Below are 26,212 nucleotides of genomic sequence, written 5' to 3'. Positions count from 1 at the left end.
TCATCGTAAGAAAAAAAGAAACGGTGACGTATACACGTGGAAGGGTTCAGTGGGTAAAATTCCCTGCGCGGCAAAGGCGCTACTCACGCACGACCTCCGTCTTGTACTTGCTGTAGTCGTAGTCGGCTCCGCACACCTCCACCTCGACGAACGGACACGCGATGCCCCGGCCGTTCTTCGGCAGGTGCCGAGCCGCCAGGATCTGCGGGGCCGTGCGGCCAAGGTGGGGGTGGGGGGAGGCGGGGCGCATGGGTGGCGGCGGTGGTGACGGCGGCGCACAGCGACGTATCGACGGACGCAACCGACGTGCGATCGAGAAGGAACGCAGGCGAACGAACACGAGAGAGGCAGGTGACGAAGACATTCGCCGCCCTCATCTTATTCTTCTGGGCATCGGTGAAATGGTGCGCCGTGAGGCTCAACCGATTTCCGCAGCACGAATAAAAGATCCCGAAAGATGAAGATTTCCGATTCTTTGGTCAAACATCCCATCACTGCACGGATTTAAAAAAACGTGCGACGTGCTGATGCTGCGTCGGCAGTGGTGCAATAAGCACGATTAACAAAAGCGCTCGGCACATTTGTCAATAATAACACTCTGCGAGTGTGGCATTAAAAGGAAAAATATATACTAGGCGACGTTTCGGGCAAGGGCCCATCTTCATGGCAAAGAGCGAGGTTATTATTACATGGGGTCGGCTGCTCCAATTTGTTTCTCCAAGTCACGTATATTCTGGTGCCTCTGCCCACGGTGACAAGATGTTAACTACCTCGCCTGGTATGCAGGAGGTCGTGGGTTCGATCCTGAACATGATGCCTGCTGTATATTTGGAGTTTGCGTGTCTCTCTATCCGTGGTCGCGTGGATTTTTCTTCGGGTCCTCCAGTTTTTCCCCCTCCACATTTAGAATCAACATCGCGCGTTCAGATTATTTGGCTGCTATACATCTCAACGTGACAATAAGCCACTTCTTTGAGCTGTCATTTGTGGTCAAGGTCGCTTCTAAAAAAAATAGCTTTATAGCTCATCGGGTTCCTCCAGTATGAACAAATATTGTCATTTCTGATTACCTGGTAAAATAAAAAATAGTTTAGTTTAGTTTTAGTCACATCCACTCTCCTTCCCCCCCCCCCACTAACTCATTCTACTGCATCCTTCTGCCTCGCCCTCGGTCTCCCTCAACTCCTTCGTGCCCTGCAGCGGCATCTCCGCAGAATCAACCCGAAGCAGACAACCTCGGCCCCCCTCTACGCGGGCGAGTAGAACCAAGCAGCACAGCGCCGCGCAGAGAGATTTCCCAACACGGGCGCCGTACAAACCCACGCGGCCGTTGCACCGTGCCAAGCGGACCGTCGGAGGTCAGTCAAGAGGGTCACGCTCGGTAAATGAACAGACGCAACCCAAACAAAACAAACAGCCCTAATCTTGTGGTTACCTACCTAGGCTGTGTGTCCCGCCGCTGCCCGACATTTAGTTCAGCGCTTCTTTATCATGGCCAGCATCAACAGGCCCGATCGATCCGCTGCTGGATGCAGGCCTCCCCTCCTCCAAGCGAGACTTCGCTCCGTACATAGCCAACCGTGCGTACCTCCGATTAGCACGGTTAGCTACGTACGGTGCGAAAGAAGTTAAACATACATAATCGGGTGTTACGTTTTTAGCGAATCGGGGGTGGGGGGGGGGCGGTGGATGGCTCACCACCCGCGGTGACATCACCGCGCCCCCCACACCCCTACAACGTCGACCCAGAGCTGCCAGGGAACCCGGACTTGCGCGCGAACCTTGGTGCGTCCTCACCGTCAGCTGGATGCTGATTGGCTCGAGGGACTTGAGCGACGTTTTGTCGAAGGGGTCGAAGGAGTCGTCGCGCATGATCTCCGGCTGCAGGACGTAGCCGCTCCGGCCGCCCAGCAGGAACAGGGCCTGGTTCAGCTGCATCGGTTTGTCTGCAACCACGACACCACGTGCGAGCAGCGCCGCATCAGAGATCTCCGCCTCCCTCCCCGCCCCCCCCCGCTCAAACCGATGTTGGCCGTAGGCCGGCTCTGCGCCAATCCGCCGCGTTCGTGGGGCCGCCGCGGGTGTTAATGCCCTAACAGACTTACGAGGCAAGTGCTGTTAGCGAGCACCAATCAGATGGATGACTCGCTCTTGCACCTGTCATCTTCACGTGAATGCGCGCACACGCTCGGCAAAGACAAATATCTCTCTCCACCCCCTCCCCCCCCGTATAGATTTAACAGACTGTTGGGGCAAGTGCTGCTAGCGAGTTGCTCCTATGAAGGCCGGCACGGCACACGAGGGGGTGGGTGGCCAGCACCACACCTGGCCGCCTTTGTCTCCCTATTTACACACCACACTAGGAACTCATTGGAGGCCGAGTCGATCTAGGGGAGGCCCAGGACCAGTTCAGATAATCATCACCGGTGTTAGCTGTGAGCGGGAATCGAACTCGGGTCGCCAGGTTCGTAACGCAGCGCGCTAAGCCGCTGCACTACCGTTCCCCACAAGCACAGAAACGCACGCGCGCGCTGTTTGCGAGCAGCTGTTATCACCAACACACACGAGAGGATGGTGTGGCCAAGCGCTACTCAAAGCTTGTCTGGCTCACACTCCACACGGCCCCCCCCCGCACCCTCTCTGCCTTCTCTCTCCGCTCATCTCGCCAAGCGATGGTGGCGATGCAACTTGGCCCGTAGGCCAGCACGGTGGGGGTGACGAGGGTTGGTGGATGACTGCACAAATGTTGCGAAACTCCCTTCCCGTGGGCGTCGGGGTGCCATGCAACTGGTTTACCAGAAGAAGGCGGTACAGCATAGTGTGGACTTAATATCTGTACTTTCTATATGGGATACAGCGTTGCCCCCTTGCACACGTGGGTTTTCTCTGTGTGCTCTGGATTCCTCCCACACGTATAAACCCTCAGTTTGTGACAAAAACATATTAATATAGCGAGGGCCGCAGAGCTTGGGCAACTGTTGGCGCTGGCTCTCCGCCTGGTTGCCTTCCCACTTACCTGTGGTTCTTTGCACCTCAGGGTCGTTGTCATTTTTTTCTCCTCCAGATGAGTGAATATGTTACAAATTGAAGTTATTATTATCATTAAGTTACGATCATCATCATCATCATCGCCATCACATCTCAAACCTCGCCCCACCGGCCATCGTGAATTTTTTTTCAAGTAAAAATAAATGTTGCCGAATCAGACCGCCACCGCCTCACGTACCGGGCGTCTGGAAGTTGAGCGCCACCAGCTGGCTGCCGCAGGCCCACAGGGGCAGCGGGTCGTAGTTGGAGGAGTCGAGGCGCTGGCCCTTGGGGTAGACGCGGCTGAGCTGGCGACGGTTGTACTGGAGGAACTTGCGGCCCTTGTTGCGGTTGGCGTATTTCTCGGCCTTCGTCTCGGGGAAGGACGACATGTCCTTGAAGGACGCACGCTCCGTGCCGATTTCTGCCACGGGGGTGGGGGGGTGGGGGGGATGAGAAAAGACACGCATTTTTTTTTTTCCCCCCCCCAAAAGTATTTTTTATTGAACAAACGATTACGGTACACGCAGAGGGCGTGTTATGGGACACCGACACCAGTAGCAGACACAATGCGAAGTACAGTGAAACCTTGGATTGCGAGTAACTTGGTCTGCAAGTGTTTTGCAAGACGAGCAAAATTTTTTAAATAAATAATAATTTTATAAACGAGCGAGGTCTTGCAATACGAGCAGTACGTGTACAGTATACGCTTTGTCTGCCGAGCGTCACGTGATCACAACTGAGCCAATGGTTCTTCTCTCTCTCGCTGCGGGATTGTGGGTAATCATCTCCCATGCTCGGTCTCGGTTGGCGTGTCTCACTCGTACAGTCAACATCCGTGCGAGCGTATACTGTTTACTACAGTACTGTGTTGTGACCACGTGTATACTGTTTACTATAGTACTATAGTGTTGTGACCACGTGTATACTGTTTACTATAGTACTATAGTGTTGTGACCACGTGTATACTGTTTACTACAGTACTATAGTGTTGTGACCACGTGTATACTGTTTACTACAGTATAGTGTTGTGACCACGTGTGTGTGCGTAAAGCATTTTTTTTATTTTGTGTCTAAGTGTAGTGACTGTTCTTTAGTAACTGTACTGCAAGTGAAAGTCGTCCTACACAATAACCCTCCTCTCCTCTCTCTCGTCTCCCTCACACCAGCCACGTTTAATTGTAATGAATACATTTGATTACTTTATATTAAATTTAAATAATAAAAATATAAAAAGGTATTTTGTAATAATCATTTTTATATGAATACAGCATTTTTGGGTTGTGGAACGAATCATCTGAGTTTCCATTATTTCTTATGGGGAAATTCGCTTTGATATACGAGTGCTTTGATATACGAGTGCTTTGGATTACAAACACGTTTCCGGAACGAATTATGCTCGCAATTTCACTGTACAATGATTACGACCAACGTTTTATATTTCGAACCTGTCTGTGCCGTGTGTTTCAATAAACTCTACATGGTGTCGACTTACTTAACTCCGATAACCCTCCAGGGAATGGATAGGGGGTGGAGGGGGGCTAAAAGGGAGGGGGGGGGGCAGATACAGGTAGTCCCCGACTTACGATGGAGATACGTTACGACGACCCCATCGTGAGTCGAAAATATCGTAAGTCGAAGATGGCCTAGCCTATCCAGCAGTCTTAAAGAATGGTGATAATTTAGCAAAACAGAGCAATTTACAGTACCGTACTGTATAAACTATATACTGTATGTATTTATTAATTACAATACTGTATTGCAACAGTAAAATGTAAAGTAAAAAACAAGGTAAATTCTTAGCCTACCTATATGAACTGCAATTTTCATAGAAAGTTTTTTTCAGGAAACAATCCTATCTGCTGTAAAAAAAACTTTTAACATGCATTGAACGTAAGTAACGTATCGTGGTAACCCTAAAATGAAATCGCTAAAGCTATGTATCATACATGCATTGAACGTATCGTAACGTATCATATTCTACTATTACTCGCCAAGATTCTGTCCGTCGTCTGCATACTTGAACGATGTCAGGTTGTTGATGGCTACATTAACTTAGTTGTCGGAAGAGGAGGATGGCGATGAAAAAGTTACAGTATTGTACCTCGTACGCTGCTGCGTTTGCCTGCCGCGCGAAATTAAAAATATTTTACAATCTTGTCATATCGCCATCGTGAGGTCGAAATATCGTAAGTCGGACCATCGTAAGTCGGGGACTATCTGTACATTTTTTAAAATCACAAAGCCATGATCACTCCACTGCTGTATGATGACCGCCTCCCCAAAACCGATGTCATCCTCTCACGTTCCTGTTTGTGTCCGTGTGTCTCTGTCCGTTCCCTTGCATCTCTCTCCTCTTCTCCCCGTGTCATGGAATCTTTTCCACGCCCGGCCCGCAACTGGGAAACTCCTCGCTTCCAGCGGATTGACGGAGACGCGAGGAAACTTGCGTAACGTGAAGGCATCACCACACACGTTTGCGAGCGTGACATCGGCGTCGCGTTTTTACGAACGCCGCGTCGCGCTCGCGAGAGCGACGCCGCCATCACGAGGCCTGCACTTAAGGAGCTGGCAGAGCACGCGATTCACTCACTCTCCTCGTCGAAGGGCACAGGACGGCAGTAAACGACGAGCTCGGAGAGCTCCAGGGCGATCTTCTTCCTCCGCTCCATCTGCTTGCCCTCGCTGAGCTGCACGAGCAGGAACGCACGCACGCACACACGCAGGTGCGTACACACGCACACGCACAGGCAAGCAGGCATACACGCGTGCATGCACAGACACGCGCAGGCACGCACACTCGTGCACATGCAGGCACGCACAAACACACCCAGGCATGTACACACGCGCGCGCAAACACACACACACAGATGCACGCACCACATTACGCACATGTATCACATTGCTAGAGACACATCATTATTGATTGTCACTAGGAGAGTCCGATTGGATTCCTCCGACATCACACTCCACCGCCCACACTGTCCCTCCCCACCACCACCCCCGCTCATCACCTGCGACTGCTACGCCATGCGTCATCTGCGGCAGCCGAGGCATCCGTTCAGCATAATCTCAAAACCACCACCGCCACTTTCGACCGAGTTTCCGAGAAAAGCCATTAAAAGCGCCGCACCGCCACGGATCGATGCCGTTTCGGTAACGGGAAAAAAAACAGCGGCCGTCCGCCGCCAGCGAGGTGGTCGAGCGGTGGTGCGCTTGGCGTTTGTTGCCGAGGTTTGGTGGTTCAGAACTGGCGGTCGCCCTGGTTAATACCGCGGGCGTGTTGAGCAAAATAATACGCACCGTCTGGCTTGCAGTAAAAAAAAAGAAATTCCGTGACGTTACTGGAAATGGTGTAATTCCACGTGTGCCGGCGTTCCGGTCCAAATTTGCCAAATCAGAAAATTTACGCCGCAAATTACTCAACTGGGTAAAGCCACACAAGCAACGTCGCCCTCGGCTGGCACACCAGACCCGTCCGTAAAACACGCCTCGCGCCCTCGAGATTGGCGCGATCACCAAATCACGATGGAAATCGCCGTCGTTGTCCGACGGCTCGGTCGTCGCGCGCACGTGCCTTCATGTCGGCGGCCGACGCGGCGTCCTTGACCTTCGACACCCACTCGTGCAGCTCCTCCAGCGAGGGCGCGGCGATCTCCAGCGGCTTGGGCAGCGGCGGGTGCATGTGTATTGACTGCACGCTGAACACGTAGCGCTGGGCTCCCTTGCCATCCCGCGGCACGACTACCACCACCGCCGTGGTGGCGGTGCAGAGGCGCGCGGGGAGAGAGGCAGACGTGAAGCCGCGTCGCAAACATCGCCCCCCCGCCCCCCCCTACTGCCTACTGGCAGACTTGCCGGCCGCTGCTGCGATGTACCGAGTTGGAGGCGTGGCGAGATGTTAACTACCTCGCCTGGTATGCAAGGAGGCCGTGGGTTCGAGCCCAACCCTGAGGCCTGCTGTATATTTGGAGTTTGCGTGTCTCTCTCTCTCCCCGTAGTCGCGTGGATTTTTCTCCGGGTCCTCCGGTTTTTCCCTCCACATTTAGAATCAACATGGGTTTAGAGTATTTGGCCACTATACATTTCCACGTTGGAGGTCGAGACACGAGCAGATTAGCGTGGTTGGCACGGGCCCTGGTGTAAGGCATTAGACGAAACAGTCAAACAATCGCTCAAGCAGAAAGCAACTTTCCAGTGCCAATCTGAGAGAGGAGACGAGGAGTTCATCCCTTGCAGAAATTAAAACCCTGGAACAGCGACGAAGCAAAGTCCTTCAAGGGGACCACGTAGAGAAACGACACGGCTTCATCCGGGCCAAGTTAATCCCTCTCTCAGTCAGGCCAGGGACCTTTGTAATATCCCTCCCACTCACGCGACAATTAAATCACCCTCCTACCAACGCGACGATTAAATCCCTCTCCCTCCCGTCAACCAACGCGACGATGAAATCACCCTCCTACCAACACGACGATTAATCCACCGCCCTCCCGCCAACGTGATTATTAAAGCGCCCTCCCCCACCAACGCGATGACGAACAACGGACGGGGGAGGCACTTACCCACTGCGCACGTGGTCACGTCAATCATGCCCTTCTGGAAGTTGCCCAGGGGGCTGTTCTCGACGGCGGCGGCCTGCAAGGAACGACAACGCAGTGACATTGAAAACTCGTTTCGTTACAACTGCATCTCGTTGCCTTTAGTTCGTTGTCCTTCGTCCCCCCCCCGCCACCCACCTCCAATGAGCACGGTTGGCTACGTACGCTTTTTCGGAAGAAGTTCAACGTACGCGCAAGGCAAAGGCGCAACCCTTGCCACGCAACGCTCGCGTCACTGCTGGTGGAAGGGCCTCCGCTGAAGGGAAGTCGACTAGATCCCCTCTTTCAGAAGGGTAACTTGGACTGCTCTTCCACAATGGGGTGACAGTACCCACACTTTATCCCACCGCGCGCGACCTGCCGATCCGCTCGCTGTGGCTGAACTCATTCATTCCGCTGGGCGGACAGAAGCGCTGTCGATTATTGATGGTGGTGCGATTCACGATAAAAAGACCCCCATGACCAAGTCACCCAGAAATGCTCCCGGCCCCGTCGGATTTCGGATCCGATTCGCCCGCCCGCCTTTGACTCCCCAGTGCCGATGTATACACACCGCACCAGCTACTAATTTAAGGCCAAGCCGACCTAGGTGAGGGCCCAGGACTGGTTCATCATATAACCGTCGCTGGTGTTGGCCGCGAGTGGGAATCGAACGCGGGTCGCCGGGTCTGTCAAGCAGCGCGCCAACCGCTGCACCACCGCTCCCCACACACGCACACACGCGCACACGCACACAAAGACAAACATCCACCAGATAGCCTTAACAGACTTTTGTGGGGCAAGTGCTGTGGGCGAGCACACGCACGCACGCACACACACGCAGGCACGCACACACGCGATGCACCTAACCGGATTACAAGCCGTATGAAAAATACGTATAGGTTTTACTCTTTCTGGCAATATTCTAAGACGCATCCACAACTTTTGCTTAAAATAAACAGGGGAGATGGCTCAGGGACAAAAAGCAGCGCCGCGACCTGGGAGAGCCGTGACGGTCGCGCGTGGCTCAAGTGCACCGAACTCACAGCCTCCTCCAGGCCTTGCGGCAGGGTGCAGGTCATCTCCTCCACGTAGTTGGAGGGGAACCACAGCTGCTTCTTGCCGCCGTAGTCTCCTCGCCACCTGGACGACGCACGGGAAGAACCGGGCGCGCATGCCGCGTCGCAGCGCACCAAGGTGAGCACGGGGATGGGGAAACGTTCCACCACCACGCACCACCTGACCCCCCCCCCACCCTCCTGCCCCCCCCCCCCCACACCCCTGCATCTAGCCCTGCCCCCCAGTCCCGATGAACGGTCACAATTGGGGGTCATGAGTCGGAGTCAATAATCGATTGTCGTGTTTTTGTACTGTTTGTTGTTGTAACGTTCTTACCCCGTGCCCCGACTGGACATCGGTGAAAAAGAGCTTTATAGCTCATCGGATTCCTCCAGCACGAATAAATATTCAGATTCTGATTCTTGATCTTAACGTCTCGTTGTTGCCGTCCGGCTCGTGTCGACTTCTCATTTCTCCTCTGGCTCGCCGATCGAACCGTTTTCTTTTCCACGTTACACAAATCGTATACACAACCGCATCATTCAGAATCGCTCATCTTTACTTGGACTGGAAGAATCCGATGACCTACGAAGCTCTTTTTCACAGATGCCCAGTTAGGGGCGCGTCAGAAATTTGCAACAAACGATGCAAAAATCAAGAGGAGTACAAAGTTACGGGGAAGTTAAGCAATATGAATATAAATAAAGTACAGTAAAACCTTGGATTGTGAGTAACTTGGTCTGCGAGTGTTTTGCAAGACGAGCAAAAATTTTAAATAAATATTAATTTGATAAACGAGCGAGGTCTTGAAATACGAGTAGTGTACGTATACGCTTTGTACTGCCGAGCGTCACGTGATAACAACTGATATACGTTGTGCTTTGATACACGAGTGCTTTGGATTACAAACAAGTTTCCGGAACGATTTATGCTCGCAATCCAAGGTTTTACTGTATAATCTTTTGTTTAAGTACATCAACTCTGCTCACATTGTGCACAAATAATAAATATCTCAAACGCGCCTTTCATTGGACGTCTCTCGTGAGCACAACACATTTTTTATATATATCTTTTTTTAACTCAAAAGACGTTGCGGGGCGCAGAAGTGATTTGACGTGGCGATTTCTTTTTCGGCGCAAGGCCACCGGGACCTCGTGACACGTGGCGACCCGGGTTTAACCACGGGTGGTGGTGGCTGACACCCGGATTGGAAACCCCGAATCTCGGCAGGGCTGGGCTCGCCGGCCTGCCCTCTGAGCGGCCCGGTCGCCTAGGCCCAGTGGTGAAGGCGTCGTCGGCCAATTAACGAGTGTTTGTACTTATGGGGAGAAACCGAAGAACCTGCAGAAAACCCGCACGTGCGAGGGAGCAACACTCTATCCCAGTGGTTCTCAACCGGTGTGGGGTACACCTTGGGGGGTGGGGGGTTCGTGGCAATGTCCCAGGGGTTACGAGAGGTGATTTATAAATGTGTGAATTTATATTGCACGTGAGAGTCATTGGTGAATAATCACGTCGTATGAATGTGCCAATATAAAAAAAAAACTACCGTAACATTTAAATCCATATGGTAACCTAGAACGATATAAAATACCTTTATAAACTCACTGATCGTACACAATTCATTTTCCAAGAGTAAGCAGCGAGCACAAAGTACACCACGCGTGCAGAGCGTCCGTTGAATCATGAACATCGACGTTCATTATTCATGAATTTATTTCTCAGAACCCACGTTGGGCCAGGCAAGCGCGGGGGGGTAACTCGGTTGAAACAAAATTCAACAAGGGGGTGGGAGGGGGGGGGGGTACAGCGGACAAAAAGACGTCGAGAACCACCGGTCTCAACCGTGGCTCTTTAACCGCCCCCACCCCCACCCGGCCCCCGACCTTCACGCGTGGCGAGCGGGCCTCACCAGCCTCCATCCTGCTTGTCCACGCCGGTGATGATGGCGTGCTTGCAGAAGGAGAGCTCATCGTCGCGCTGCGCTCGGTAGTCGTACAGCGCCTTCACTACGCACTGCAGAGCGGGGGGCGGGGGGCGGGAGCCGACGGCCCTGCGTTACACGAGTGCAACAGTGCGTCACTGCTACAGCTACAGTGTGTGACTGCTACAGTGTGTCACTGCTACAGCTACAGTGTGTCACTGCTACAGCTACAGTGTGTCACTGCTACAGCTACAGTGTGTGACTGCTACAGCTACAGTGTGTCACTGCTACAGCTACAGTGTCACTGCTACAGTGTGTCACTGTTACAGCTAGAGTGTGTGACTGCTACAGCTACAGTGTGTGACTGCTACAGCTACAGTGTGTGACTGCTACAGTGTGTCACTGCTACAGCTACAGTGTGTCACTGCTACAGCTACAGTGTGTCACTGCTACAGCTACAGTGTGTGACTGCTACAGCTACAGTGTGTCACTGCTACAGCTACAGTGTGTCACTGCTACAGCTACAGTGTGTGACTGCTACAGCTACAGTGTGTGACTGCTACAGCTACAGTGTGTGACTGCTACAGCTACAGTGTGTGACTGCTACAGTGTGTCACTGCTACAGCTACAGTGTGTGACTGCTACAGCTACAGTGTGTCACTGCTACAGCTACAGTGTGTGACTGCTACAGCTACAGTGTGTGACTGCTACAGTGTGTGACTGCTACAGCTACAGTGTGTGACTGCTACAGCTACAGTGTCACTGCTACAGTGTGTGACTGCTACAGCTACAGTGTGTGACTGCTACAGCTACAGTGTGTGACTGCTACAGCTACAGTGTGTCACTGCTACAGCTACAGTGTGTGACTGCTACAGCTACAGTGTGTGACTGCTACAGCTACAGTGTGTCACTGCTACAGCTTCAGTGTGTGACTGCTACAGCTACAGTGTGTCACTGCTACAGCTACAGTGTGTGACAGCTACAGCTACAGTGTGTCACTGCTACAGCTACAGTGTGTGACTGCTACAGCTACAGTGTGTCACTGCTACAGCTACAGTGTGTGACTGCTACAGCTACAGTGTGTGACTGCTACAGCTACAGTGTCACTGCTACAGTGTGTCACTGCTACAGCTACAGTGTGTGACTGCTACAGCTACAGTGTGTGACTGCTACAGCTACAATGTGTCACTGCTACAGCTACAGTGTGTCACTGTTACAGCTACAGTGTGTCACTGCTACAGCTACAGTGTGTCACTGTTACAGCTACAGTGTGTCACTGCTACAGCTACAGTGTGTCACTGCTACAGTGTGTCACTGTTACAGCTACAGTGTGTCACTGCTACAGCTACAGTGTGTCACTGCTACAGCTACAGTGTGTGACTGCTACAGCTACAGTGTCACTGCTACAGTGTGTCACTGCTACAGCTACAGTGTGTGACTGCTACAGCTACAGTGTCACTGCTACAGTGTGTCACTGCTACAGCTACAGTGTGTCACTGCTACAGCTACAGTGTGTGACTGCTACAGCTACAGTGTGTGACTGCTACAGCTACAGTGTGTGACTGCTACAGTGTGTGACTGCTACAGCTACAGTGTGTGACTGCTACAGTGTGTGACTGCTACAGCTACAGTGTGTGACTGCTACAGCTACAGTGTGTGACTGCTACAGCTACAGTGTGTGACTGCTACAGCTACAGTGTGTGACTGCTACAGCTACAGTGTGTGACTGCTACAGCTACAGTGTGTGACTGCTACAGTGTGTGACTGCTACAGCTACAGTGTGTGACTGCTACAGTGTGTGACTGCTACAGCTACAGTGTGTGACTGCTACAGCTACAGTGTGTGACTGCTACAGCTACAGTGTGTGACTGCTACAGCTACAGTGTGTGACTGCTACAGCTACAGTGTGTGACTGCTACAGCTACAGTGTGTGACTGCTACAGCTACAGTGTGTGACTGCTACAGCTACAGTGTGTGACTGCTACAGCTACAGTGTGTGACTGCTACAGCTACAGTGTGTGACTGCTACAGCTACAGTGTGTGACTGCTACAGCTACAGTGTGTGACTGCTACAGCGTCAGTGTGTCACTGCTACAGCTACAGTGTGTCACTGCGACAGCTACAGTGTGTGACTGCTACAGCTACAGTGTGTGACTGCTACAGCTACAGTGTGTCACTGTTACAGCTACAGTGTGTCACTGTTACAGCTACAGTGTGTCACTGCTACAGCTACAGTGTGTGACTGCTACAGTGTGTGACTGCTACAGCTACAGTGTGTGACTGCTACAGCTACAGTGTGTGACTGCTACAGCTACAGTGTGTGACTGCTACAGTGTGTGACTGCTACAGCTACAGTGTGTGACTGCTACAGCTACAGTGTGTGACTGCTACAGCTACAGTGTGTGACTGCTACAGCTACAGTGTGTGACTGCTACAGCTACAGTGTGTGACTGCTACAGCTACAGTGTGTGACTGCTACAGCTACAGTGTGTGACTGCTACAGCTACAGTGTGTGACTGCTACAGCTACAGTGTGTGACTGCTACAGCTACAGTGTGTGACTGCTACAGCTACAGTGTGTCACTGCTACAGCTACAGTGTGTGACTGCTACAGCTACAGCGTGTGACTGCTACAGCTACAGTGTGTGACTGCTACAGCTACAGTGTGTGACTGCTACAGCTACAGTGTGTGACTGCTACAGCTACAGTGTGTGACTGCTACAGCTACAGTGTGTGACTGCTACAGCGTCAGTGTGTCACTGCTACAGCTACAGTGTGTCACTGCGACAGCTACAGTGTGTGACTGCTACAGCTACAGTGTGTGACTGCTACAGCTACAGTGTGTCACTGTTACAGCTACAGTGTGTCACTGTTACAGCTACAGTGTGTCACTGCTACAGCTACAGTGTGTGACTGCTACAGTGTGTGACTGCTACAGCTACAGTGTGTGACTGCTACAGCTACAGTGTGTGACTGCTACAGCTACAGTGTGTGACTGCTACAGCTACAGTGTGTGACTGCTACAGCTACAGTGTGTCACTGCTACAGCTACAGTGTGTGACTGCGACAGCTACAGTGTGTGACTGCTACAGCTACAGTGTGTCACTGTTACAGCTACAGTGTGTCACTGTTACAGCTACAGTGTGTCACTGCTACAGCTACAGTGTGTGACTGCTACAGTGTGTGACTGCTACAGCTACAGTGTGTGACTGCTACAGCTACAGTGTGTGACTGCTACAGCTACAGTGTGTGACTGCTACAGCTACAGTGTGTGACTGCTACAGCTACAGTGTGTCACTGCTACAGCTACAGTGTGTGACTGCTACAGCTACAGTGTGTGACTGCGACAGCTACAGTGTGTGACTGCTACAGCTACAGTGTGTCACTGTTACAGCTACAGTGTGTCACTGTTACAGCTACAGTGTGTCACTGCTACAGCTACAGTGTGTGACTGCTACAGTGTGTGACTGCTACAGCTACAGTGTGTGACTGCTACAGCTACAGTGTGTGACTGCTACAGCTACAGTGTGTGACTGCTACAGCTACAGTGTGTCACTGCTACAGCTACAGTGTGTGACTGCTACAGCTACAGTGTGTGACTGCGACAGCTACAGTGTGTGACTGCTACAGCTACAGTGTGTCACTGTTACAGCTACAGTGTGTCACTGTTACAGCTACAGTGTGTCACTGCTACAGCTACAGTGTGTGACTGCTACAGTGTGTGACTGCTACAGCTACAGTGTGTGACTGCTACAGCTACAGTGTGTGACTGCTACAGCTACAGTGTGTGACTGCTACAGCTACAGTGTGTGACTGCTACAGCTACAGTGTGTCACTGCTACAGCTACAGTGTGTGACTGCTACAGCTACAGTGTGTGACTGCGACAGCTACAGTGTGTGACTGCTACAGCTACAGTGTGTCACTGTTACAGCTACAGTGTGTCACTGTTACAGCTACAGTGTGTCACTGCTACAGCTACAGTGTGTGACTGCTACAGTGTGTGACTGCTACAGCTACAGTGTGTGACTGCTACAGCTACAGTGTGTGACTGCTACAGCTACAGTGTGTGACTGCTACAGCTACAGTGTGTCACTGCTACAGCTACAGTGTGTGACTGCTATAGCTACAGTGTGTGACTGCTACAGTGTGTCACTGCTACAGCTACAGTGTGTGACTGCTACAGTGTGTGACTGCTACAGCTACAGTGTGTGACTGCTACAGCTACAGTGTGTGACTGCTACAGCGTCAGTGTGTGACTGCTACAGCTACAGTGTGTGACTGCTACAGCGTCAGTGTGTGACTGCTACAGCTACAGTGTGTGACTGCTACAGCTACAGTGTGTGACTGCTACAGCTTCAGTGTGTCACTGCTACAGCTACAGTGTGTGACTGCTACAGCTACAGTGTGTCACTGCTACAGCTACAGTGTGTGACTGCTACAGCGTCAGTGTGTGACTGCTACAGCTACAGTGTGTGACTGCTACAGCTACAGTGTGTGACTGCTACAGCTTCAGTGTGTCACTGCTACAGCTACAGTGTGTGACTGCTACAGCTACAGTGTGTGACTCCTACAGCTACAGTGTGTCACTGCTACAGCTACAGTGTGTGACTGCTATAGCTACAGTGTGTGACTGCTACAGTGTGTCACTGCTACAGCTACAGTGTGTCACTGCTACAGCTACAGTGTGTCACTGCTACAGCTACAGTGTGTGACTGCTACAGCTACAGTGTGTGACTGCTACAGCTACAGTGTGTGACTGCTACAGCTACAGTGTGTGACTGCTACAGTGTGTCACTGCTACAGCTACAGTGTGTGACTGCTACAGCTACAGTGTGTGACTGCTACAGCTACAGTGTGTGACTGCTACAGTGTGTGACTGCTACAGCTACAGTGTGTGACTGCTACAGCTACAGTGTGTGACTGCTACAGCTACAGTGTGTGACTGCTACAGCTACAGTGTGTGACTGCTACAGCTTCAGTGTGTGACTGCTACAGTGTGTCACTGCTACAGCTACAGTGTGTCACTGCTACAGCTACAGTGTGTCACTGCTACAGCTACAGTGTGTCACTGTTACAGTGGGTTGCTACAGTGAGAGGCGGGAGACGGAGTCCGCCGCTCACCTTGGACACGGCCATCTTGTTCGCCTCCACGTAGTTGAGCTCTGGGTTGCGTGCCTCGTACAGCGCTCCGTAGTCCAGCTCCTGCGGACACACGCGCACACGCACACACACACGCGCACGCACACACGCACACGCACACACACGCACACACACGCGCACGCACGCACACACGCGCACACGCGCACGCACACACACACACACACGCACACACACGCACACACACACACAGACACGCACACACGCACACGCACACACGCACACACATGCACACACACATGCACACACACGCACACACGTCGGTCATCATCATCGCAGCAGCAGCGGCTGTTGTGTCAGCCATGGAGCGATGCACTTTTAAATCATCTAGATTGAAAACTAATTTCTTTAAAGCTGCTTTTTTGTGTTTAGTTTGCTGTCCTTGCCCCCCCCCGCACCTCCGATTAACACGGTTGGCTACGCACGGTGGGGGAAGAAGCTCAACATATATACGTATAAGGCAGCCAGAGGATTCCCCTACATCTCCTCCATCCCATGGCACCATGAACTTCCCCCCCGCAACCCAACCCAGCTTCCAACCTGCTCTGACTTTTGTGTTTAACAACAATAAGTATGTACGTACATGGTATGTTGAGCTTCTAAACAAATTAGTTTTTTGTTAGGTTATTTATAACGTGTGACATTTCCGGTTGGCTATGGGTGGGGGGGGGGAATCTTTATCCGTCTTTGTGCGCGAGCGAGAGGCACGCACGTATGTGCCCAGCTTCTCGAGCGTCTCCTCGTTGATGGCGTAGCGCAGGCGCATCTTGCGGTAGAGCGGGTGCTTCTCGTAGTAGCACACGAGATCCACGAGGCTCTCAAACTCCGCGGAGTTCCCCAGCAGGAAGAGCCGCCCCTCCTGCTGCACGCGGCAGTGCTTGATCTTCCCGTCCGCCCTGCCGGGGGTTACGGGAGGGGGGAGCGTGGGTTATAGCGAGAGGATGGGCACACGGGCCAGTGGCCTGGGTTGATGGGCGGGTGCGTGCGTAGATAGGTGAATGGGTGCGTGGGTGGGTGGAGTGGGTTGATTGGGTGGGTGAGATGGTGGGTGAGATGGTGCGCGAGTGGGTGGGTGTATGCGTCGGTAGGCCGGTGGGTGGATGCAAGGGTGTGTGGGTGCCTGCGTGGATGCGTGGGTGGGTGCATTGGTGTGTGGGTGTGTGGGTGGGTGGGTGCGTGGGTGTGGTGGTGGCTGGGAGCTTTATTTGGCGAGTGGACACGTGCGTGCATCGGCGTGTGCGTGCGTGCGTGCGTGGCACCGGAAGGTGATGGCGTAGGAGCTGGGGTCGCTGCGCTTGCGCACGAGGAAGGCGCCGTCCTTGGGAACGCGCATGAGCCAGTGCTCGGCCTCGGCGCGCGTCAGGCTGCTGTGGTACCACCTGCGGCGCCACGGCACGGGCAAACGAGCGGTCACGGGAGCTTGTGTGTTGGACTTCTTTTGCGCCGTATGCAGCCGACCGTGCGAAATCGGAGGTGCGGGGGGAAGGACAACAACACTAAAGCACAAAAAGGGCACAGTTCCAGTGGTTTCCTAATATCGGAAGGAAGCGTGGGGGTGAGGGGGGGGGGTGAGGGGGGGGTGCGAGGGGGGGGCGAGGCGGAGACGAGGGGGGGGGCAGCCGCTCACTCTTTGCTCTCATGGGCGTTGGGCTGCGGCACGGGGTCGGAGAGGCGCATCTCGAACTCGTTGCAGCGGAGCGGCACCTCGCGGTAGTGCTGGATGAGCGAGTAGAGCGAGTCGAACACCAGGTTGTCCGTCAGGAAGTAGCGGATGGTGCCGGCCTCCTGCCGCGAATGGATGCGGCAGTGCTGCACGCGGCCCGACCGCCTACCGCCACGCGGGGGAGGGGGGTGGAGGGTGTGGTAGGCGGGGATACGGAATAATCGCAATGAAAACGTACCGCGCCGGAACGGGAAGGAGTTAACGACTATACGGGGCGTCTTTGGTCTTTGTTCGGTGGCAGAGATGGCGGCGGTGGCGGCGGCGAGCGGTTACCAGAAGGACAGCGTGTAGTCGCCCACGAAGGTCTCGCTGTCGCGCACCAGGAAGGTGCCGTCCTTGCCGCCGTTCTCCAAGCAGTAGTCGAGCAGCAGGCGCTCGGCGATCTGGCGCCCGTCGCGCCCGCCGCCCAGCTTCCCGTGGAACCACTTCTCGCTGAAGTGCAGCTCGTTGTTGTTGGACTCCTGCAACGGGATGCGATCGAGCGGTTCACTTCCCGACCACCGTCGTCACAACCAGCACGACGGCGGCGACGACATCCCGCAACCTCCGCCATCGCCTCGACTATCTCGGTTCCTGCACCTCCGATTAGCGCGGTTGGCTATGTATGGCGCGAAAGAAGTTCAACATACATACCACAACCACCACTACCACCCGCTGATATTACCACAACTACAACTAATGTGACCAACTGCTAACACGACTCATCACCACTGCTCGTACTGCAACCACCACCACCAATACCAAATACAAAGATTCCACCTCCCCCCCCACCACCCAACATAGCCTTAATGGGCTGTTGGGGCAAATGCTGCTAACAAGCAGCACCTATGAAGGCCGGCAACATCACACGAGGGGGCGAGTTGCCAACACCATGTCCGGCCACCTTTATCTGCCAAGTGACGATGTTTACACGCCGCACCAGGTGCTAGTTTCAGGCCGAGTTGATCGGGGGGAGCCCCAGGACCGGTTCAGATAATCGCCACTGTGGCCGTGAGCGGGAATCGAACTCGGGTCGCCGGGTTCGCAGCGGAGCGCAAAAACCACTGCGTCCCTGGCTCCCCACAACACAACCACCGCTGGCAGTGGCGGTGGCGGTACGGTAGGTGCTCCACTCTGTAGTGCCGTTTGTACGTGCGTACACGGCCCTTTTGCCGATCCACTGCTGGACGAGCGCCCGTGCGGGTCATGGCGGTTATTTGTCCATACTTCGCCACGCTGGCCAGTGCGGGGGGGCGAAGGCAGACAGCATAAACGTTGGAGCACAGCACGGTGCGACAATCGACGCTGCTGCACTGCCCTCTGCCGACAACCAGCTTAACGCGGGAGGAAGTGGCGGCCGCAAATTCACGCGCAATTCGGGCTCACGCCCCTGCCGCTCGGCTTCTGAGGTCTGACCAAGGCTGGACGCAACTCTGGGCAATTCGATCGCGGACCGGTGGCCTTTAGGAGGGACCGGCGACCCGCACTTCCGACGACGCCGTCGGCTCGGCCCCTACCTGGCTCTTGGTGTCGTCCTCCTCCTCCTCATCGTTGGACTGGTTGACCGTCGTCTCCTCCGAGTAGTAGATCTTGTTGCTCGTCAGCACGAAGAAGTGAGGGTTCCACTCCTGCGCCGGAGCGAGAGGGGGGGAGGGGGGGGGGTGCGCGCACAGGAGGGGCGAGCGGGCGTCACGCGTCGCCCGCACCACGCATCCAGCACCTGCCTGCCGTCTTGGGCGCCACCACCAATGGGGGCGCCACGGTGGCGAAATGTTAACTCCTTCGCCTGGTATGCAGGATGTCGTGGGTTAGATCCCGACGCCTGTATATTTGCAGTTTGCGTGTCTCTCTCCCCGTGGTCGCGTGGATTTTTCTCCGGGTCCTTCCAATTTTTTCCCTCCACATTAGAAAGGTGCGTTTAGAGTATTTGGCTGCTATAGCCACTTCGTTGAGCTGTCATTTGTGGCCAGGTCGCTTCTGAAAAAAAGCCATATGCCTCCGTTGGCTTTACCTGGGAAAATATAAATGGTTTTAGTACCGCTTGAGAACCTGGCAGTTGTTGCACCCCAATTCAAAACCCGGATTTTCAGCAGCAGCTCAGCCCCGTGACCTCTGACCTCCAAGCGACACGGCCACCTGGACCCAGACCAGCAACTCGTCGCACCAGAGAGCCCAGTTTAATCGCGGCTGGGCGGCTGAAGCCCCGATTCACACCCGGAATTCAAAACCGAGGATTTATCTCGACGGTGGTGCCAGCTATTGGCGCTCTGGACCTTTGAGGCAACCGGAGACCTCCCACCAACTCACGTGGTTGATGGGGTCCTCCAGGTAGAGGATGCCGTTCTTGATGGAGTTGCTGATGTCGCACTCCGAGTAGCTGCCGCTGGAGGCCACCTCGTCGGAGTTCCCCTCGCCGAGCTTCTTGTGCTGCGCGACGTGGAGTGAACGAGCCATCTCCATCATCATCATCATCGTAATCAGAGGTTTCAAGCTACATCATTTTTCTTCTTTGGCTCTTTCGGTAAAGTCACGTAGATAGAAAAAGTGATAATGAAAAAGTAAAGTGAAAAAAAACCCCGACGTTTCGATCGCAACACAAGCGGTCGTCATTATTTGTATTATTATTATTATTATTTTTATTCGCTTTATTTATTATAATTATTTTCAACCTACGGAGCTTTACCAAAAGAACCAAAGAATATGAATTCCTGCAGTCACGAAGGTTTTGAGTCAAAATTCGACGTCATTATGTTCAAGCAGGCGAAAATTCAAGAGGCCAGGACGAGCATTCATCTGCTGCACGCAAGGGCTCAGGATTGCTGGCGTGCGCGTGCAGAATCCCAATCAAGTAATTTGCGGTGTAATTGTTAGACTGTGGCAGATTTGAATCCTTCACGCTGGCATGCGGTGGCCTTCTCGTGTCAATCACGTCACAGGGTCTTTAACAGCCACTGGGAAAGCGGACAGCGCGGAGTGTTATTGCTACGGTTATTATTACACCGGCAATATCATCATCATCAGCCACGGTAAATCCACTACTGCATGAGGGCCTCCCCAATCCGTCGGCACGAGTGGTGGCCGACTCTAACGTAGTGCAGCACACACCCCATCCTAGTGCAGCACACAAGCCATTCTAGTGCAGCACACAAGCCATCCTAGTGCAGCGCAGCACACACCCCATCCTAGCGTAGTGCAGCACACACCCCATCCTAGCGCAGCACACAAGCCATCCTTGTGCAGCACACACCCCATACTAGTGCAGCACACACCCCATCCTAGTGTAGCGCAGCACACACCCCATCCTAGCGTAGTGCAGCAGCACACACGCCATCCTAGCGTAGTGCAGCACACAAGCCACCCTAGCGTAGTGCAGCACACAAGCCATCCTAGTGCAGCACACAAGCCATCCTAGCGTAGTGCAGCACACAAGCCATCCTAGTGCAGCACACAAGCCATCCTAGTGCAGCACACACCCCATCCTAGTGTAGTGCAGCACACAAGCCATCCTAGTGCAGCACACAAGCCATCCTAGTGCAGCGCCAATGCCCGGGCGTGCCAGGCCCCCCCCCCACCCCCACCTTGATGAGGATCTTCCCCTTGAGCTGCGTGGGCGAGGGCAGCTCCTCGGCCTGGGCCTCCACGGGCTTGATGAGCAGCATGTCGCCGAAGACCTTGCGGAAGAACGACGCCATGTTCCTCTGCTGCACGATGCTGCAGTGATCCTCGATGGAGAGGATCACGGGGTAGCTGTGGGCGACGTCGCGGGGGTCAAGTCTCGTAACCCCCCACGCCGCGCCGGATGATGCGTTGGCTCGGCTGCAACGCGGCCACACACCGGGCTGGGCGAGCTGGTGCACAGAGCCGCCCGCCCGCCCACCCGCCAAACTCCCCTCCCCAACACCGCCAACCCCACCACTCTCCTTCGTTATTCTCAACCGCCGGCCCTTCGAATTCCAGCATCAATTAAACATTCCACTTCTGAATTCCGAGCGTGCATCTCAGCGCACATTTTTGTCAACTTTTCTCCGTGTTTCAGTAATGTCCGTATTGAAACACAAATAAAACTATGCCACTTGTATTTTACCAGGTAAGGCCCACTGAGCTATATAGCTCTTTTTCAGAAGCGACCTGGCCACAAATGATAGCTCAACGAAGTGGCTTATCATCGTGTGGAAATTTATAGCAGCCAAATACTCGCGTGATGTTGATTCTAAATGTGGAGGGAAGAACCGGAGGAGCCGGAGAAAAATCCACGCAACCACGGGGAGAGAGAGGCACCGCAAACTCCGAATATACAGCAGGCGTCAGGGTCGGGACTGAACCCACGACTTCCTGTATACCAGGCGAGGGAGACAACATCACGCCACCGCAGCGCCCCATTACACGGCTCATTACACGATTTAGAAACCATGGAATAACTTTCGATTAACACGTGCTCATGAAAAACTCTTCATTCAAAACATTGGGAGCTGCTCATAGTTAATCAATTTCGGTTTTCCAAAAAGCATGCCAACCTGCAGACCTCTCACCCCCCTTTAACTTTCGCCACACTTCATCGTTTAACTTTCATCACACCTCCGCCACTACGCCCGCCACCGCCACTCACTCGGACGTGACGAAGGCATGCTCCTTGATTGTGTTGAGGACGTCCAGGAACTTGATCTTGGAGGTGAGCGTGTGGCCGTGGTAAATGATGGGCATGTCATCCGGGCCGTCCCAGCAGTCCACTGTGCGGACAGTGGCAGGACACGTGGAAATACAGTGGGGGCGCTCTGCGGACATTTTGGACCCGCGCGACACACTCCTTGGGGGAGCAGCATCTCCATCCAAAGGTGCACGTGAACGCAAGAGTGGTGTACGGTATTCCCCCCGTCATTCACGAACTTGCCATCTGAGATTTTCCCTATCCGCGAATCGCATCTGCACATCTGGATGACTGCATCGAGAGAGCGAGAGAGAGAGAAAGTGATGAATTGAAATGACGAGATATAAAGTGATGAGAGATAAAGAGATGTGTTATGATGATAATTTTAATGTATTTAATCGCTTATTTATGTAGGTTTTCATAAGCTAATATCATTTGTATATATGTTCCATAAAACCTTGGATTGCGAGTAACTTGGTCTGCAAGTGTTTTGCAAGACCAGCAAAAATTTAAAATAAATATGAATTTTATAAACGAGCGAGGGTCTTGCAATACGAGTAGTGTACGTATACGCTTTGTACTGCCGCGCGTCACGTGATCACAACTGATCTACGAGTGCTTTGATGTACGAGTGCTTTGGATTGCAAACACGTTTCCGGAACGAATTATGCTCGCAATCCAAGGTTTTACTGTATGTATGTTGAACTTCTTTCACACCGTACGTAGCCGACCGTGCTAATCGGAGGTACAGGGGAAGGACAACAAACTGAACACAAAAAAGAAATGAGTTTTCAATGTAGAGGAGGCACTAGCACAGAGAGGAAGGACACGGAAACATTAGCAATGGATTTGATATGACGACGATGATCGTTAAGCGTGGCGGACTGCCGCTGTAGCTGCCAGAAGTTCACAAACCCAGGTGCCTCCATAAAGAGGTCGGATGCTTGTGCCTTGTGTGTTTAGTTTGTGGTCCTTCCTCCGCACCCCCGATTAGCACGGTTGGCTACGTACGGTGCGAAATAAATTCAACATAGACACATTGAACTGCTTCATAACGACAATCCACTCCCTGTTGCACGCACATCGTCCACCAGTGGGATGTTGAAGAAAAAAAGAAAACCACAAACTATTGTCATTGTACCAGGTGTAAGGCCCACTTAGCTATGAAGCACAGTTGGCTATGTACGGTGCGAAAGAAGTTCAAAGTACATACATACATACGTACATAGGTACGTACATACATACGGATAAAAGGGAATAAGAAAAAGAGAAGATGAATGGCAAAATGTGGAGAAAACGAACGTTCAGCCAACACGTCACAACGGGTCCCCCCCCTCCCCCCTCGCCGGGGACGTGAGACCAGAGCGTCGCGACGGCCGCCCCGTGAGCTCCGTGGGGACTTACGTTCGATGCAGCGGCAGCCCATGCGGAGGCAGCGCGCGTAGGCCTCCAGCGACGACTCGCTCGAGAACTGGTCCCCTGTCAGATAGCTGTGGCGGCAACAACGGCCGCAGCAGCAGCGGACAGCCACCGGTCAGTGCGGCAGCTGGCTCGACGAACCGACCAATCGGTGGCTTAGGTGTACGACGAACCGACCAATCGGTGGCTTAGGTGTACGACGAACCAACCAATCGGTGGCTTAGGTGTACGACGAAGCCACCAATCGGTGGCTTAATTGTACGATTAAGAGACTAATCGGTGGCTTAAGTGTATGACGAACCAACCAATCGGTGGCTTAGTTGCACGACGAAGCGACCAATCGGTGGCTTAGTTTTACGACAAAGCGACCAATCGGTGGCTTAGTTGTACGACGAAGCGACCAATCGGTGGCTTAGTTGTACGACGAAGCGACCAATCGGTGGCTTAGTTGTACGACGAAGCGACCAATCGGTGGCTTAGTTTTATGACAAAGCGACCAATCGGTGGCTTAGTTGTATGACGAAGCGACCAATCGGTGGCTTTGTTATACGACGAAGCGACCAATCGGTGGCTTAGTTGTATGACGAAGCGACCAATCGGTGGCTTATTAGTATGACAGAGTGACCAATCGGTGAACACAGCACCCAAGATAAGCTGCGTTCTGCCGGGAATTTGACGCATTAAACACACAAATCAAGCACAACGGTCAACTTAAAGCGTTAATGATGATAATCAATGTTTTTTTGTTATATCTTAGCGTCATTAATGCAAACATCATCTCATACCTCTTCGCAATCCGCAACACACGGAGGCGCGTGTAGAGTAAGATGTTTTCAGCCAATTGACGACGAGCCAATCGCGTGCGTGTGAAAATCCACACGTGTGTGTACGTGTGTGGTGCGTGCGTGTGGGGGGCGGTGGCGTAGCGGTTAGCGCGCCGCGCTACGAACCCGGCAACCCGAGTTCGATTCCCACTCACACCAGTGACGATTATCTGAACCGGTTCCGGGCCTCTCCTAAGTCGACTTAGCCTCAAATGAGTACCTGGTGCGATGTGTAAAAATCACCACTGGGGAGACAAAGGCGTCCAGGACGTGGTGCTGGCAAACCCTACCCCCTCACGTGCCGTGCCGGCCTTCACAGGTGCTCCTCGCTAACAGCACTTGCCCCAACAGCCTGTTACAGGCCACACGGGGGATCTTTGTCGTCGTCGTGCGTGCGTGTGCACTCACGTGTTGTGCGAAGATGAGATCCAGTAGTGCGACAGTGGGTTGTTCATCTGCTCGGCGCACACCTGGTTGTACTGGCTGTCCCACACGCAGTTCTCACGGGAGAACAGGTACGTCAGGAACTGTGCCACGCGGGGGGGGGGGGGGGGGCGGGGGGATAAACAATTGTCCACATCGACGACGCCAACAACTACGCGTCGCACGCCGGTTCGTCGCAGCCGCTCGTAATTCACGCGCGCCCTTTTCCGGGGTGGGGCCGCGCGTTTGAGCGTCTCGGAGGGCAGAGAGCCCGGACGCCTTCCGATCGATCGACAAATTCGAGGGTGCGTTGCGCCGAGTTTGTTACACGTTAGCTGCGCTTCTTGTTGCCCCTCTTTTTGAATTCGACTTTGTAGTCTGGGTTCTCGAATGGCAATATTGACTTACTTATTAATTAAAAATAAAAAAACTGCCAATCGTGCCGAGCACGCGGGAAGCGGTGGGCCTGCGATGATGAGTACCATCGGGGCTCGGATCACGGCTCTCGGCCGAATCCCTAAAGGCAACACACCTCTCTATTAAAGCTTTGTTCGAAATGAATCATTCTGCATGTATGTTTGAGCTTCTTTCGCACCGTACGTAGCCAAGCGTGCTAATCGGAGGTGCATGGGCAGGGGTGGAAAGGACAACAACCTAACCCAACAAGCAGTTCTAAAGAAATTAGTTTTTAATCTAGATTTAAAAGTCCACAGCTCCAGTGGCTCCCCCATCACGAGAGTTTCCGTGTCCCCTCGTTACAGACAGACAGAGCTAAAAACACGTTTCTACGTCCTGGAAGCTCAATCGCAAAGCGTTAAACCTCCCCCCCCCTCCCCCCCCACCAAATAACGCAGGCCGAAGAGCTCCGTCGCTCAAACTCATTCAATTTAAGTTTGCGCATCGGACGTACTTAACGAATGAGAGCAGGGCAAAATTGATTAACATTTCTTTAGACTGCCCCAGACGTTCTCCAGGTTCAGCACAGAACTATCTCCATGGCTTCCCGTCACTGCCCGGATGTGGAGAAGCCTTACGGCGAGGTCGCAAGGGTTCATTAATGACCTTAGTGGCACAGACTTGCCCCCCCCACCATTAGAGGAGACCTCATGGGGATTAAAGGCCTCCCGTGGCCTCAATGCACCAGACACGCTCTCTTGCAGACTTTCAACATCATAGCCCAGGAAGGTTATTTTGACCAACTGGAAGAATCAAACGAAACCACCCACCTGGAAACAACGGTGCAGTACGCTTACGGCGCATTACGGTGTGGAACACCTGAGCCATAAGCTCGAGGGAAAGGGAGGTGAAATTCGAGGCCAGATGGTCCCCCCCCCCATCACACAAAACAACTTAAATAAGTTAGCAGGATGGAGGGTCGGGAGACAGGGACCGGGCATAAGAGGCATAACCACTGCAATTTAGGTGTGTGTCCCTCGCTCTCCCCCTGTCATCCCG

The 26,212-nt window shown here is 53.2% G+C and overlaps 1 protein-coding gene across 2 annotated transcripts in view; it reads right to left on the bottom strand.

Annotated features, from left to right (window-relative positions):
• The window catches only part of LOC116954188 (1-phosphatidylinositol 4,5-bisphosphate phosphodiesterase gamma-1-like), a 72,367-nt gene that overhangs the window by 5,709 nt on the left and 40,446 nt on the right, over positions 1–26,212 (bottom strand). For both annotated transcript variants that reach the window (XM_032974690.2, XM_076052179.1), the window contains exons 11-29: positions 24,743–24,861; positions 23,496–23,581; positions 22,053–22,173; positions 21,025–21,193; positions 19,754–19,873; positions 18,964–19,074; positions 17,741–17,928; positions 17,372–17,572; positions 17,004–17,123; positions 16,457–16,640; positions 15,709–15,789; positions 10,576–10,679; positions 8,651–8,747; positions 7,590–7,662; positions 6,605–6,771; positions 5,621–5,717; positions 3,227–3,451; positions 1,798–1,946; positions 88–202 (exon numbers count right to left, since the gene is read on the bottom strand). In XM_032974690.2, coding sequence (XP_032830581.2) covers positions 88–202; positions 1,798–1,946; positions 3,227–3,451; positions 5,621–5,717; positions 6,605–6,771; positions 7,590–7,662; positions 8,651–8,747; positions 10,576–10,679; positions 15,709–15,789; positions 16,457–16,640; positions 17,004–17,123; positions 17,372–17,572; positions 17,741–17,928; positions 18,964–19,074; positions 19,754–19,873; positions 21,025–21,193; positions 22,053–22,173; positions 23,496–23,581; positions 24,743–24,861 — 2,527 coding nt within the window. The remainder of the gene's footprint in view (positions 1–87; positions 203–1,797; positions 1,947–3,226; positions 3,452–5,620; positions 5,718–6,604; positions 6,772–7,589; positions 7,663–8,650; positions 8,748–10,575; positions 10,680–15,708; positions 15,790–16,456; positions 16,641–17,003; positions 17,124–17,371; positions 17,573–17,740; positions 17,929–18,963; positions 19,075–19,753; positions 19,874–21,024; positions 21,194–22,052; positions 22,174–23,495; positions 23,582–24,742; positions 24,862–26,212) is intronic.

This window comes from Petromyzon marinus, chromosome 54 (assembly GCF_048934315.1).
Source record: "Petromyzon marinus isolate PM22_M1 ecotype Great Lakes invasive population chromosome 54, UKy_Petmar_22M1.pri1.0, whole genome shotgun sequence".
Lineage (NCBI taxonomy): Eukaryota > Metazoa > Chordata > Hyperoartia > Petromyzontiformes > Petromyzontidae > Petromyzon > Petromyzon marinus.
This window is presented reverse-complemented; position numbering and strand designations above follow the sequence as displayed.